Source organism: Plectropomus leopardus, chromosome 22 (genome assembly GCF_008729295.1).
Source record: "Plectropomus leopardus isolate mb chromosome 22, YSFRI_Pleo_2.0, whole genome shotgun sequence".
In the NCBI taxonomy this organism is placed as follows: Eukaryota; Metazoa; Chordata; class Actinopteri; order Perciformes; family Serranidae; genus Plectropomus; species Plectropomus leopardus.
This window is the reverse complement of record NC_056484.1, coordinates 13,088,794-13,104,672: the sequence shown is the minus strand read 5'-3', so window position 1 is coordinate 13,104,672 and position 15,879 is coordinate 13,088,794. Positions and strand designations below refer to the sequence as shown.

General features: G+C 40.4%; 1 protein-coding gene across 1 annotated transcript in view; it reads right to left on the bottom strand.

Annotated features, from left to right (window-relative positions):
- Positions 1-15,879, bottom strand: part of grm8a (glutamate receptor, metabotropic 8a) — a 297,183-nt gene that overhangs the window by 275,642 nt on the left and 5,662 nt on the right. Inside the window, exon 2 of the mRNA XM_042511145.1 lies at positions 13,768-14,578. Within this exon, the coding sequence (XP_042367079.1) occupies positions 13,768-14,307 (540 nt within the window). The 5' untranslated portion in view covers positions 14,308-14,578. The remainder of the gene's footprint in view (positions 1-13,767; positions 14,579-15,879) is intronic.

Sequence of the window (15,879 nt, the reverse complement as noted above, 5' to 3'; positions counted from 1 at the left end):
CTTCTGTTTGAATGGAAATACTGAATATTTGTGTGTGCATGTGTGTCAGCAAGACAGAGAGAGAAAGAGTGTCATATCCAGCATATGTCATGTTCTATATAAATCTTCAAAGGAGGACATCTATTTTAAACACACACACACACACACACACACACACACACACAGACAAACACACGCACGCATGCTGTCGATGCGCCCTCAAAGATATTGTTTTTTTGCAGGAGGACCCTGTCTTTCTGCTAATGTTCTTTTCATGTCTTCTCGCCTTGCTTTCATAAATAATACGCTGCTGCTATTAACACGGTCCGAAAAGGCTGCAGGAGATGGAGAGCAGACGGGAAAGCAGCAGCCGCAGCAGAAGAAGAAAGATAGATAGATTGAGGCATGCCAAGAGTGGTAAAGCAGGGATGTGGAAACGCCAAACACTTAACCTCTCTCTTCCTTCTTCCTCCCACCTGTTCTCTCTGATCTAATGTAACATCGCTGCAAGATGTAAAAACACCTCTCGCAACCCGTCTTTCTCCCCCGAGTCTTCCGCTGCTCTTTTACTGAACTCCTCTCCTCTGACGATCACCACTTTACTGCCTTCCATCTCCTTATCTATCGCCTTTACTGCCCCGCTTCTTTCTGTCTATCACTTTTTACTGGTCTCATCCTCCTCTTTTAGGGGATAGAGAAGAAGCAGAAGCAAAAGAAAAAAATAAGATAAAGAGAATGCTGATGAAAGGAAACAAGATAATGGCACTACAGTGGGGTGAAAACCATTTAAAGGCTGAGTCTGAATAATAAAGAGAAAAGAAACAGAAAAAACAGCCATTTTCTCCCCATAACTTGTTTTTATATCTGCTTCTTTCACTGCTAAACATAATAAACTTTATAATGGCTATTTCTCCATACCAAACATGATATTATGCACTGCATTTAGGCCACACAGAAAAATACCAAAAAAAATGGTCTGTATCTCATTTTAGGAAGAATCCCTTTTCTTAAACTTCTTAAATTTGTCTTCTACAGCCTCAACACTGGACATCCGGCTTAAAAGATGAGGCAGACTTAATTAAGCATTTCCCATTTTTTTTCCCCTCCAAATATTAAAAATGCATTCAAATGCCATACTTTTTTTTGACATTGACTTCCTGTCTAGTAAAAGCCTTGAGAAACAATCAATGAATCGCATGTCATTCAACCTTTTGAAACCTGAGCAAAATTGGCTTTATTTTTTATTTTTTTCATTTTTTCAAAAAAATGGGAAAAGGTGCCGAGCAGCATTACAAGAAATGGACCAAAAATTTGAAATAAATCAGTAAAAAGTTACAAGATTAACTTCCTGAAATTTAGCAAAAAATAGGAGCAAGAAATCTGTAAAAAGTTTTGAAAATTACAGATTATAAGCAAAAAAAAAAAAAATAGCATGGAAATAGTAACAAGAAAATGATTTGCAAATAGGCAAAAAAGGAGATGCTAAAAAATACATATACAGATAGTTCTGCAACATAATTTTAATATATAATTATAAGAATTATTTTTCTGTTTTCTGGACATTTTTATCCTATTTTTTGATAATATCTAATTATATTTTGTTGCTCATTATCTTTTTTCCTGTTTTGGAGAGAAATCAAACCTGTTTTCTCAGGTGTCATAGGTTCAAATGCTTATGAACGGCTTTCTGGGTTAATAAAAAAAAATTTATAAGAGAAACAGTTTGAACTTTAATGAGAATTGTCTCCACCCATTGCGCCGCAGCATGGTGCTGAACTTATCACCCAAGTGTTCATTCTGTCACTTATGTTAGCAAACACAAAGCAATAAGATCATTTAGTCACCCGCAGATCGATTACAGTGACAGCAGTAAGCATCCAATCACATCATTCGTGATAACAAACGCAGATTAAAAAGCAGCCGTCCGGCACAGATTGCTTTCTTGTTATTCCAACAATAACAAATGCTGTAACAACCAACAAGAGCATTTGGCCTTTTTTCAAAATCAGACAAACGCATCTAGAAGATACAAGAGCAAGTCAATACACTAAGACTGAAAGTCTGTTTTCCCATTTCAAACACTTTCTGTAGCAATTTTCAGCCTGCCACAAAATTTCACACCTGTATAGTGGCACAGTCCCATGTGCATGTGTGAGCATCTGCTGAGGCTATTCTAACAGGACTGAAAGATGACCCTTAACAGGACTGAAAGATGACCCAAATAGTTTTGTAAGATGTAAGACACAGCAATTATAGCACACTCTCCTTAGTCATGACATGATCACAAATCTCTGTTTTGAGACCTTTCTTAACGGTACTCATTGTCATTCTCCAGGGCTCAAATGTAATTGACAAATAAAATTACAAGAAACAAAGATCTTTACACACCTGTCAGATATGAACTAAAGCTGCCAAAGGCACACTAACAAAGTGTAGTGGTGGATTACAACAAACCATGTTGCATACAATAAGTAAACATTAAAACATAGATCTCTGTTGACTTCAATAGGAGAGTTAAAGACTATTTGCACAACAGATTATTATTTAAAATAACCTGATTAACCGTTTAGTCCATGAAATGTCAAAAAAAAAAACAGTGCGAAATCACAGTTTCTGAGAGGCCGAGGTGACGTCTTTAAACATCTTATTTCCTACAAACAGACCAAAACAGAAAAATATTTAGTTTTCAGTGATGTAAAACTGAGAAAGGAGCAAACATTTACCGTTTATGGTTGATTACATTCACAGTTCAGCAACTTGCACAACTGTTGCACTAAAATTATCCTTAATCGACTAATCAAAAAAGTTACAGGTACAGATCAGCAGCTAAATGCATACCAAACAGGCAAAACATTCACTCAGCCTATTTAAGTTTGCGTTCAGATCAAAAACACCCAATGCATGTATGAAATACACAACTTACACACTCTTATCATCCACAGCATATTGTAGAATATTCTAGCAAGTTATTAACTCATTATTCAGCATATCTTAAAATTAAATAATGGACTGAAATTCTCAACTGGCAGACCTTTTGCGCAGGTTATAAAGGTTATAATAACAGGCACAAAACAAACATCAGCAGGTGACTGGAGGACCAATAAATGCGAAAATGAATTCATTTGTAATCGTTCAAGGCCCTGCAGCAACTGTGATTATGTGGAAGAAGCGAGTTTACTGAAAACACAGAGGCTTCAGTGAGCAAAGAGGGCACAGTAATAACTTCCCGACAGCAAATATAACAGCAACAAGTTGTAAACGCACAGACAGCCTAAATAACAAGGACAGGCTAACTATCCAGACAGGAAACTGCTAGCAAGTGAGGAACAGATATGCTAATTTAGACAGACAGTGGGTGTATCTGACTCACGTTTGTTGACGTCGAAGTCCAGTCTCTCCTCCTTCATGAAAATAAAGTGGTCCAGATTTTGTTTGCTCGTTGCCAGACCTCCATTGTTGCTAGTTAGCCTAATGTGTCCAGAGTAGGTTGACAGTCATTTGTATCAAACTTAAATTAGGTTGTCAACTTGAGACAAACTTGACAGTCCGCTTTGAAGTGTCTTTCTTCTTCTTCTCTTGCAGTGTCCTTTACAACGATTTATCAATTCATGCTTTTGGGATGTAATGACAGCTTGCACGCGCAACAAGCTCCTGCTGTTTTAATTACATTCACCTGACGTTCCTTTCGGTAGATTCGTGCCTCAGCTGTAAAGGTGCAATACCACCTTTGACCACAGAAACTGAATGACATTAATCAGCCAATCCAGGGGGGCGCTGTTTCACTCATTTGAGGAAACTATGATGCTGCATTCACGTGCTCCATGGATTTTCTGACTTTGAATGTGGTTCCACTGATTTTGGTGTGTTCACGAGCTTTAAATTATAATGTGGAAACAAAATGAATGCTACAAGGAATATGTGTTGCATTTTAAGTATTCAACATCCTGGTGAAAATTCAACCCAAGTATGCTGAAACACTTGATATTACAGATTTTTTTTAGCCAACAATCCCTAAAACCATTAAACCTGTGCTATCAGGATTAATAATAATAAATACCTTTTCCGATTAATTACATAGACAACAACTAAAAGTTACAACCTAATATATGAACGAAAACTAATATACAGCAAATGAATTAATACAAAGTTTCTTAACATAGTTTATTTACTTTCATGTGACATGTTTTTACATAACATGGCATCAACTTGGCAAGCCTGACTTTCCAAGTAATTGCAACTTGAGGGGGATTTGCATGATTTCTCCCAATTGGAATCTATTTTTTCCAGTTATTCCAACACCACCTGAATGCAGGGAGAGAAAGTAAATGTATGTCCCACGGTTTGGGAAGGGGCCTCCATCTTGTGAGGTATGCACTCTGTTAAAAAGTGTCTAAGTGTATGCACTTAGGCCAAAAACAAGATTGTTTACAGTGTTGGGGTATGTGAGTGGAGGTAGTACATCAGAATCTGAATCAGAAATACATGATTGATCCCCGGGGGGAAACTGTAGCTCATTATAGTCACTCTGAAGCCAAGCATAGAGAATTACATAAAGTCAAAATAGGTACCAGCACAAAGTATGTCAAAATATATAATAGAAATACAGTAATGATAAAAAAAAAACAATTAGCACCAGCACTATAAGGATCAGTAATACAACCTTGAAATGCCAAGAGATATGGACCTTTTTTGTTTATTGTAATTAGTTCAAGTGCTCTATACTGGGGAAGGCCAAGACAACATAAGTCATTGTAATGTCAAAAATGAAATAAAAACTAGATTTAAAATGACAGTTTACTTCCCTTATAGATTCTACACTACAATATTACTTAAATGTCCCACATTATATTAATTTACAGGTTCATTCTTTTATTTTAGGTTTCTGCTCGAGCATTTTTACATCCTTAATGGTCAAAAACATATAATTTTTCTTATACTGTCTTCTTGAAAACACCTGTATTCACCACCTGTCTGAAAAACTCTGTTTTAGTGCCTGTCTCTTTAAGACACCTCCCTGAAAAAGTCCAATGTCTCTGATTGATTAGTGTTACTGGGTTTTCCACATCTGCACTCCTGGCGTCCTTGCACCATCATTGAATCTGAAAAATGACACTGTAGAAGCACTTTTTACCTTAACATAGTGAAGTTGTGACATTACAATTTCATAAAGGCCTGACAGCTCATTTAAAGTCACAGTGTCTGAATACAGGCTGAATGTTTTTCTCTGTTGACTTTTTTTGATACATTCATGGTATTTCTTTAACAGCTATACCTGCTTTAAAAGTTTTTTCAAAAATCTGATTTTAACAATATGGGACCTTTAAATAACATTTTTAATTAGCTTTACTTACATGACAGCAACCCTTTGCTTAGAGCAGCCATCATGTTTTGTACATGAAATGGCGAATGCTTCAATTTAAAATGTAACTCCACAGCTCTGGAAACAAGTTTCCACTCTGCGACTTCTCCCTCACTCTCATTTTCTCTCCTTGTCGAGTTCATTTATTTCAAATGAGAGAATCCATTACAGCTGCATCATTCCAATGCAGATGCACTGTCTTCCCAAGCAAGTGGTGAAATCATGCATGCTGAAAACATTTCATCAGGGAGCCAAGTTTACAACATAAATCCATGTTGGAATGACAAGTTGAGTTTCATGCAAGTGTTTGAACCATGGTATCCTTTAATAGAACCAGGCGCAGTGCCTGCATGATGATGAAACCTTTAATAGGCACACTGAGATACACGCGCAACACAGAAACATGAATAAAATGCTTTATTTTGTTTTTCCAGTCAATAATCACCAACATTCTTATGCTGCCCTTGCTATTCAGCACAGCAGGCATGTCTTGTAAAAGAGAAGCATGACTTATAGCACTAATGTGTGCCAGGGTCCAGGTATTGTGCACAGTGGCTCAGTTGCACAGCTTCACACCTTTACTACATGGGTGTTGGCTGAGTGGTTAGTTTTGGCATCTCATACAACCCTTAATCCAATCAGAGTTTAATGCAAATTATCCCCATGTTAACATGAGTTTCTTTGCACCCTAAAAAGACATGATGCATGTTGGGTATTAGGAATACCTCAGCCTGGAGTTGATCCCCATGGTGCACTGCACCGTGGCTGCCAACTCCTCCTTAATAGTTGGGATGGATCAAAGTGGAGAAAATGTTACCTGCCAAACATGAATAGGCCTTTCTCACAGCAGAAATTTTGATCTGGTGTAAGAGGAAAAGCACATTAATAACATTAACCCTTTAACACCTGGACTGACATCAGTTTCCTCGTGCTGCTTTCAGATGCTTTTCACAAGCACTTCTGAAAACTGAGAAAACTGGTTGAATTTCTCTGTAAAACACAGACAAAAAAAAACATAATGAGCAACTTAATAAGAAATGTTCTGCAAACTGAAAACAAATTGACAAGAAATGAACTGAAAATGATCTGGCGGATTATCAAATGTGATTAATTAGACTTTTTAGACATTACAATTTTTTTTTTTTTGCACTTTCTTGAGGTCCTTTTCTTTTTATCCATTTGTTCAAGCCAATGTGCTTAGGGTTAAAGTGGATCCCGTTCAGTTTAAATGGAGTTCATTCATTTCAGCATTATTAGTTACACCTGTTTGACGAGTTAAAATGTCCACTTTGTAAGGTACACAAATGCGACAGAGCCGCCACCAATATTATTCTAGTTACAACTGTGTGTTTCCTGATACGATGAAAAGTCAAAATGGTCCTCATTGTCCAGCTGTGATGTGTGAAACCGTTGCTTGTGTGTAATGGCTTCACTTATCCCTTATCTGAGCTCCTATTCAGGCACAAACCTGATGAAAGGAAGAGGAGAGATAGAATCTCATTCCACTTTAATGCACTCTATACACTGGTGCTCTCCGTACACGCACATGCAGATAATACTCACAGACGGTCTCAATCTCTTTTACTCTTTCCATCTCCCTCACAAACACATACACACATTTAATTAATGCCTTTCAGGACACCCTCACTCCCACACACACATTCAAGCATGTTCACGGTCAAGTGGACACAAATAAATCCAAACATTAACACATACACAGTCAGCGGTTTCATTTAATACGTTTCTAATGACCTCTTGGTTTTCATCAGAGAACTTCATTAAACTTTAAATTACATTCCTATTTCGTCCCTGTACGTGTGCGTACACATGTATTTATATGTTGGGATTGGGATTGTGCGTGTGTGTGTGTGTGTGTATTGGTAAAAGGCTGTGACAAAGTTTAGTCTGCTGAATATAGTTATGGTTTCACTTTAGTTTAGTTTTTTTTGTACCAGTTTTTTAAAGAATCTTTTTTTTTGTCCTTTTGCACCCAGCACATTGCCAACTGCCGCAAAAGGACACTGATCGATTGAAAGGATAAGCATTCTCTCTACGATAACATTTTCAGTAATAGGAAATGAATGAAAAAAGAAACAAACTGCTGAGTCAACCCATTTGGGAAAAGGAAATGTTGGCACTGTATGTTTCTGTTAACCACAAATACGTTATGTTTGCATGTTTTATACATACCATATTAATGTTACTAAAGTGACGTTATTTATAAGCTGACTTTGTCATCAATGGGCGGACGAGACCGTGGATAATGTGACTCCGAGGCCAGATGCCTCCCAAGCTGCAAGCTCTGCTCGAAGACAACAAAACTGTTAATACAGTACATACAGCTATATTTCAAGTAAACTTAAAAGTTAGATACAAGGTAAACATAAATTAAGATGTGTAGTTATATTAACATTCCTTTTTCAAGGCAATATGTGCCAAGATTATTTTAAGTAAGTAAAAGAGTTTACAGTGTAAGGAATAATGCTCGGCTTCATATTGACACATTTTCAAGCATGTTAATACCTGAAAAAACAAACAAAAACAGGTTCATTCAATATTCCCGTCTTGTCATTTTGCAACCTGGTTCAAAGCATTTGCACCATTCAGCTGCTAACAAATCCAATTTACCCCGTTCAAACATTACATATGGCTCTTGTAAATGAATGATCTCCAGGCAACACTCAACAAATGAAAGTAATAAATAATTTCAGAAGGACAATTAGGTCTCCCTTCATTAACCATTTGCTCATTAAGGCTGCCTTCGTTAGTCATGGTTGGATGAGCGCGTCCTGCCCGTCTGTAGCAACCGTGATGTTTCCCCGCGTCAGGAACATTCTCAAGCACAAGTTGACACAAAACGGAGACCGGCTCTTGTCCTAATGAGTTTCCCTGCTTGCTGTTCAGCGTGCTCCGTGGTTTCATTATCATCACCCTCTTAATGCATAATGCCTCTATGAAAGAAATCAACACCACATCATTACACTCTTGAGGATGCAACGGCTGCTCCTGCTCGCTCTGGCTTTTTGGCTTTTTGCCTTTTTATCTTCCTCGTGTGTCTTTTTTTCTCTTTTTTGCATCTTTGTCCTATAGTTTTTATTCCCGCCCATCTGTCTCTCATTAAGTGCTTTCTCCTTTGCTCTGTCTTATACTGTTTTCTTTTCCTTCCTCGCTGTATCTCCTTCACACTCTGCTTTTCTCGACCGTCATTATTTCATTAAACAGTCTGCAGGATTAGGACAAGACTGTAACACCAAACTCTCCCTGACCTTGAGAATAATGGCAAATCTGTTATGGATTGAATTGGCATCTGAATAAAATAACCGCCTTTGCTGTTAATTGTAATTTTAAAGCAGCTGTTGTCATCCGAGTGAAGCCGAACGCCCAATTGATTTGTAATTCAGAGGGTGTTGCCACCATGCCTGAAAAGGAGATTGTTCTAGTACAGCTTTAAAGTGCGCAAAAGCCCCAGCCTGCTGTACCGTTCCAAGGGTTTGAGCAAACATTTGCTCACGCTAATTTGCAGCAGAAAGTGTGCGGTGGTTTCATTTGCATGTGCAGAGACATATGCCGTGCACACAGAAAGACACATGTTGTGTACTGTATCTCTCCATGTCACAGGTGCCTCCTGGGAGTGGTGGTATGTTCACGTCATGCAATGTATAGGAGCAGAAATCCACCTCAAACAACAGAAAGAGTAGTATTCAGGAAAGCAATCATTGCGGTGGTAATACACGCACAGTAATATCACACAGTGCAGCAGTTAATTCCCCAGCGAGGAGAGGAGTCTGCGGCTGAATTATGGAAGCAACTGAAGGGCTCATCTGCAGCTATTCCTCCTCAAACATTCATCTACTAATGGATATACACGTATGTAAATATAAGACTTACATAAGCAAGATGCAAACCTTGAATAATGGCTCACACACACAGCTGGATGAGGCAGAGCGTGGGAAAGACTTTTGCGTCTGACCTCGGCCTTGAAACGCACAACTTCATAAAAACCGCCAGCAGAGACGCAGATAATAAGTCGTCTTCTCAAATAAGTGTGTGTGTGTGTGTGTGTGTGTGTGTGTGTGCGTGCGCGTGCGTGTTTGAAAGCCTCAAGTGGAATCAAGTGGAACTGACACTGATTGAGAGAAGGGTAGAGATTCCAGTGTGTGTGTTGCGGGTGCATAATAGCAGTGTTTCCTAAATTCCCCGAGGCAAAGTCATCCCATTTGCTCTCACCAGGGGGACAGCCACCACTTATCAATTTATAAATTGAATTTCATTTTCGGCTTCCAACACTCAGCGTGCGAGTGTCACTGAGTAAAAAGCGCCCTTCAGTCCATTGTAAGATAGTGAGAATTTCCTAGTAACACAGCAAACAAAGCAACACACACACACACGATGTGAAGACAACTGCCGCCTCCTCACTCCATAAAATGTATCATGGTATGCGTCATTGATGGAGTACTCCAGTTATGCTGTTTATGTGTCTTATTAGTGCAAACATTAGCTAGATAAAATCATTTAGCGGTAGCCAAGGTTTGCCTCAAGACATGACCAAAAGTCTCAGCCGATCCATAACACTGCTTTAATTACCAACCGTGCACAAACACAATCAATATCCAAGAATAAAGCAGTTTCTCTTCGGGTATGAGTAATTACAGAAAAAATAAAGAGAAAATATGAGAGAGAGGACAGAAAAATGTAACGCTGCCTGAGTTTTTTGATGAGAGAAGCAGCAGAGGAGAGGAAGGAAACTGCAAACAAGTGATGGACAGGATGCTCCAGGTATGTGCCCCTCACAGTAAACTTGCAAATTGTGAAATCCCCGAGCTGCACCAACCTATGACTCACTCGGATCCTCATTAATTCGGTTCCCCATTGATGCACGGGACAATGCACGCTGAAAACAGCCTTTTATGAGCTTGAGATTTCACCACACAGAGTTCTAGCTGCTGTTGCACACATTCATTTTCACAGTTTTGACTTTTTAAAAGCAATTCATCAGAGCTCTTATTTTTGGGGTAAATCGATTAGTGTAATAAGATTCGGCTCATCAGGTTATAGTTGCTCAGATCTGGGAATGCAGCGACATCACTTAGGGCTCTTTTATGCTAAATACTGATGAAGTATATGTACATGGATGGAGAATTCTGTCTTTACTCTGTGTTCATTCTGCCCGTATTTGTGCACATTTTCTGAAAGCTTGCAGGTACAGATGAAACTGGGCAGTGCCACTGAGGATTGTGGGGGATGTATGGTGTAGTTCAAGATTCGATTATGTAGTGAAAAGAATTCTCCGTCTACATGTTGCGACGTATTTGAATGTATTTAACAGCCTTGCAGATCAACGCTATCTACAACGCTGCCTATGTTAAAAAGTGAATTATTACGACTTCTTCCACCACCGCCTCATTTGTCGTTTTCAGAAACGTTTGACTCTGCCCTCTAGTGTCATCTATTGGCTGCATGCCATCATAGAGGATGCATTGAAGTATTTAGTCGGTGACAGTCATAATGTTTGAAATAAACACATCTATTTTTGTATATAAAGTTGTGTGGCCAGTTTGTGAAATACATCTGTAAAAGACATGATCCACCATGCATGTACTCCATAAGATACACAGCTAGCATTCCACCAATGTTAGCTAGCTAAAGATGCTGTCAAACTTTTTACGAAAAACATATATAAATAGAGCTGTATTCGATTAATCAATCTATTAGCTAATTCATTTTTATGTTAATGTACTGTGGCATAAAGTCTTTCTGAAATCTGATTTTTCACTTCATTTCTAAAGTCTTGAAAGGCAATATGCTTCGTTATTATTCTACACGTTCAAGTGTGCTTAACCGGACAAATACTGAATTTGAAAAAGACTGCTTTTAGTTTTTATGCTGCATCTACCTGGAACATGTTACAACGTACATTTAAACTCAACGCAATAGTTCCTATGGGCCAGTTTAAAACGGCGATTATCAATTACTCGGCTATTGAATGTAACAGTTTTTAATGGCGTTTGGGCCTGTTCTTGTTTGTTCTTTGTGTTTTTGGTGCTCTCGACATCACTGAAAATGTGGGCATGTCTTCATTGATTCCTTGAGATTTAAATAAAGGTTTAATGAATGAATTAATGAATGAATGAATGATGCAAAAGTTACATTTTTCAACTACTTGAGGCAAATTCCAGATAAAAAAAAAAACAAAACTGAATCACGCTGACCCGTGTCCATTCAGCATCAAATAGATTTGGATGCTGAGTGGACACGGGTCAGTGTACTATATGGTGCACAGTGTTCGCACTAAGTAAACAAACTGGACTTTGGGGTCAAGTGGACTCAGATCCAGGTCCTGGTCCCTGGTGTAAAGACCCCTCTAAAGAAGAACCACAGAGCAGGAAACACAAACAGCGAGATTTTACACAAACCATAACTACTCTATAACGCTCTGATCTATATTTCTCCTTTTAACGCAGTGTTGAAATTGCCAGCTTAGTGTGTTTGGATGACCCCCATTTGCCTCGTTCTTTTTATATGCTAAATTCCTTTGGAGTTTCCTCTGAAATACGCCGTGGCGCCGGCCCGGTTTCCCCACGAGGATTAGCAAAGTTCCATCTTATTATATCTTATGTCATCCCCTCTCTCCACTCCGTATCATCCCACAAAGCAGAGACAGTTAAATATAATCTTCAAAAGAGAAACCAGTAACAAAAGAAATAGCAACAACTTTTGTTCCGACTTGATTTCTCTGTGATTGTCAGCAAGCGGTTCCCTCGGCGGCTGAGTGCGGTTTAAAAAAAAACCAAAAAAACACAATAGCAACTGTTTTGTTTTTTTTTCTTAAGGATTTGGATGTGAAATTTTTCACACAATCTGTTGTTTGAATCTCTTTTGTCTGCTGCTAGATTTAAAGACACACACACACGCGTGCGCGCGCTCTCTCAGTGCTGTGTTAGCTTTCTGAGCCCCTTGTGTTGAGTGGGCGACTAGCTGTGACTGGCGCTGTCAGATTAGCCCAGTTAAAAAAGACATATGTTTATCGCAGCATGTTTGTGTGTGTGTGTGTGTGTGTGTGTGTGTGTGTGTGTCCTCCATACTATTTTCAGACTGTAACACATGCAGCATTATTCATGTTAAACCATGTGGAGAAAGATACAGTCTTGTGTCATATAATACTACTGCCACAGGCCTCACGCACCGATAGGTTCACTAAATACTTAAGACTCCCACACACACAAACAATAGCTGGCACACTTACGCGAACATACTGTTATATATCGGCGGACACACTCAAGATTCACTCCCACACTGACACACATGTACGCTGACACACACAACGCACTAAATCGTATTAGGCAAATGAGAACGAGGCAGTGCGGAGCCAGAAAGGCGCTCTGTTTCGAGTGCTGTTGCTGTGACAGATCCTGGCATAAATCATGTTTAGTTGTTGTTGTTGTTTAATATGCAAATCTTCCATTCAAAGCATGAGCCGGTTGTTAACAAGTACGTTCAAACACACACATGCACGCGCGTTCTCACACACATACGGATTTCTGAAAGAAGGCGAAATGTGTGGCCGCACATACTTGCAGTTAAAGTGCGTGGGATAGATGCGGTTGTGAAAATACCATGGGCGTCATTACCGGACTCATATTTCATAATCATACGGCCATCCATCAGCCCTGTTCAGCTAATGATGACAACGCCGACGCACGTGAGCGTGCTCGTGCAAACGCACACCTGGAGAGTGTTCTCTATCACAGACATGAGAGCTTCTGCAAGGACGCCAACAAGAGTGGCACAAAGGGAAGAAACATGGTCAAATGCATACACGAGCGCTCATAAGGAGGCTCAATTAGGCCCACACGTGTACTAGAGAACACGCTAACACAAAGAGACATCCTATTTGATGACACACACATGCACACATCCAAAAGCATACACTGCAATGAATGAAGTGGCTGTTGACAGATTTCAGCAGTAATTGATAGCTGTGTTTGGCAGCCATTTTTATTTGGCTCAACCACAAGCCAGGGATGATCTAAGCTGCACCACACGCACACACACACATACACACCCACACACACACACACACACAAAGCCCTTCCTTACAAGCATCACTTGACACATCTTGACACATCTCACATATGTACTGTACACACACATATCTGAACACAGAAGATAAAATCACACTTTCAGGTTTTAGAAGCAACTGCACACGCTTAAGAAAATTCCCTCGCCATCGCTACAGGAAGCGTTGGCACTGCTGCTGCTGCTGTTGAAACCTTCAGGAAGAGTGACTTCATTTTAATTGGCTGTCATCGTTGAACTTTATCTCGATGATGAGTGAGGGGAGGAGTGCATGCACATGTACACACACACACACACACACACACACACACACACACACAAAAGAGAGGAGAGAAAAGACTTCAGAGTCCTACTTTAAACAGGCGCAAGATGTTGGCCACCATGATGGAAACCGAGCTCGCCGCAGCTCCTATCACCCCCACAATTTTATCCGGCTTGGTGAAGATTGGAGGGTCTCCGTTAGCACAGCGCACGTCTGAGCCGTCCCTCTCTATCAAGGCCTGCACGAACGTCAGGGACTGTTCCAGTGCATACGTGTCCCTGGAGCAGGTATCCAAGATCCGGGCCCCCAGCGTGATGTTGGGAAGCAGCTCGGGGTCCTTGTTGATCAGGTCGATGGCAAACATCATGGCCTCTAAACGATGGATGCCCTTTTCCTTTTTCAGCTCCCCACAGGGCGTACCGCGATCACCTCGCGAGTGCACGGGAAATAACCCGCCGAGGATGATGTCCCCGTCCAGTCGGATTGAGTGGGCGTACTCGGGTGCCGCCTGGGGGTCTATTGGGATTCGCTGAGGGGAGGTGAATGGGAGGAGCCAAGTGTAGGAAGTAGCCATGAGCAGGAAGGCGACAGGAGAGTATGGGGACGAAGTCGGGTTCCACTGTGGTTCCATAATTACAAAACAGGGCGATCTTAAACAGGGATTTCAGACGGGTATTCCAAAATTTCAGATGTGTTTTTGAGAATATTAAAAAGCTCCTATTGGTCAAAATGGGAGGGGTAAAGGACCCCAGGGGTGGAGCTAGCCGAGCCCCATGAGCGAATCATATTCCAGAATCGACGTATAATAATGAAAGTGGTGGTAGAAGTTTGGCAGCAACGTCGCAGAAATCTAGTTTTGAGGAGTTGAGCCTTTAATCCACAAGTCACATCTTCAGCAGAGCCTGTGAAGAGACAATGAGAGGATGTTTAAGTACCAGGGTGCTGCGTGAAAGGGTTCCCACACAATTTCGTTGACAAAATTTCAGCCTTTTCATGACTTTTCAGGGACCTAAAATAATGCTTGTTTGTTTTCCCTGCCCTACTTGCCATACAACATACAAGACATACAAACATACAGGATACAAACGCTATTCAAACGTCCCACTTGATGGACCATTGGACATTGGAAAATCCAACAATATCTTCCGTTTTTGGTTGACAAATGGTGTAATTTTGGTGATTTTAAAGAAAATATGCCTTTAAATATTTAAGAAAAAACACATCGATGTGTCAATTAATTTATTACCCACAACACCTTTCCATAATGTTTCCAAAACTTTTAGTGATTTTTATTATTTTCATGACTTCATGAAATTCCCTGACTTTTACAGGTTTTCCATGACCGTGGGAACCCTGGTGAGAACACCAAAGCTGCTGCAGGGAGTTAACTGTTCACCTGACAAATGCATGTAAACCAGCTCACGGGCGAGGCAAAGATGCGATCAGGCATACCAAAAAACAAGTCAAAAACACACACATGCTCAGCCGCCTGCACACTGTCACATTGGTATAGACTTTCCAGCAGACCTGTCAAAATTTGCACTGGTATTCTATAATGGAAAACCCAAAGCCTGTCAGTTTGTAATCACCTCTACACATACACACACACACACACACACACACACACACAAAGTCGTCTCTTGGCATATCGATGAGTGGAACAGCTGCTAAAATGACAGCGGAGAACCTTGGCAAGCTCCTCGGGCTATTCGCACTGAGGCGCAGACTACCTGCTGCAGTGAAGGTGAGGAAGAGCAGGAGAGACGTGAACAGAGTGAGGAGGGAGACGAAGGGAGAGGAGAGACAGAAAGAAAAACCATGTGAGACAATGTGAGAGAAACAGAGACGGCAGCGAAAAGACAGAGAGCGGTGCCTTGGAGCCAGCGTGTTGCATCATTCAAACACCTGCTGTTTTTGCCGCAGCTAAATGAACACATTACATCCAGAACAGCCCGCTACACACACACAGCCTGAAATCACAACAGGTAGATTTAATGTTGAATGTTCTTCGCATTAACAGTATTAAGCGTTGATATCTGCTTTCTACTGTAGGCAGGTGCATCTCTGCGAGCAATGGTGCCGTGCTCTACCCATTGAGCTTCACATGAAGCAGCCGTATCCCGAAAAAAGTGCTATAACTTGGGCCCCGACTGAAAATTGGCTGTGACAAACCGGTTGGTTGCTACATGAAACGAGTGCTAAT